Source organism: Corvus brachyrhynchos, unplaced genomic scaffold (genome assembly GCF_000691975.1).
Source record: "Corvus brachyrhynchos isolate BGI_N302 unplaced genomic scaffold, ASM69197v1 scaffold376, whole genome shotgun sequence".
Classification (NCBI taxonomy): domain Eukaryota; kingdom Metazoa; phylum Chordata; class Aves; order Passeriformes; family Corvidae; genus Corvus; species Corvus brachyrhynchos.
The window spans coordinates 467953-468407 of NW_008238966.1; the positions used below are offsets into that span (position 1 = coordinate 467953).

The 455-nt window shown below is 64.6% G+C and overlaps 1 protein-coding gene across 1 annotated transcript; it reads right to left on the reverse strand.

Annotated features, from left to right (window-relative positions):
• Positions 1-449, reverse strand: PURA (purine rich element binding protein A; the record flags this gene model as incomplete). Its single annotated transcript, XM_017738673.1, has 1 exon — positions 1-449. A coding segment is annotated over exon 1 (405 nt), but the record flags the coding sequence as incomplete, so codon positions are not given.
• Between the last annotated feature and the right edge of the window lie 6 nt (positions 450-455).

Consider the following 455-nt stretch of genomic DNA (forward strand, 5'->3'; position numbering starts at 1 on the left):
GGCGGCGCGCTTGTCCCGCTGCTTCTCCTGGATCTTCTTCATCTCGTCCGAGTACTTGCAGAAGGTGTGGCCGAACTTGGCCCAGACCTTGTAGGGGACGGTGATGGAGTTGCGGTAGGTGGGCTTCACCTCGCTCACCCGCATGAACACGCCGTACTTGTTGGAACCCACGTCGAAGAAGAAACGCTTGTTGTCCACAGTCAAGGAGGTGCCCTCGGGCAGCTCGGCCGGCTCCTCCTCCACGCCGTAGTCGTCGATGAGCTTGGCCAGGGCGTCGCGGAACTCGATGAGGCCCTGTGCGGGCAGCGCGATGGTCTGGCCCTGCGTGGAGCCCAGCCCCGGGCCGCGGTTCACGGTCTGGCGGACGCGCAGGAAGCGCCCGCGCTGGTTCTCCTTCAGATCCATGTAGTACTTGCGGTTCTCCCGCACCAGGAACTCGCTCTTCAGCGCCCGCC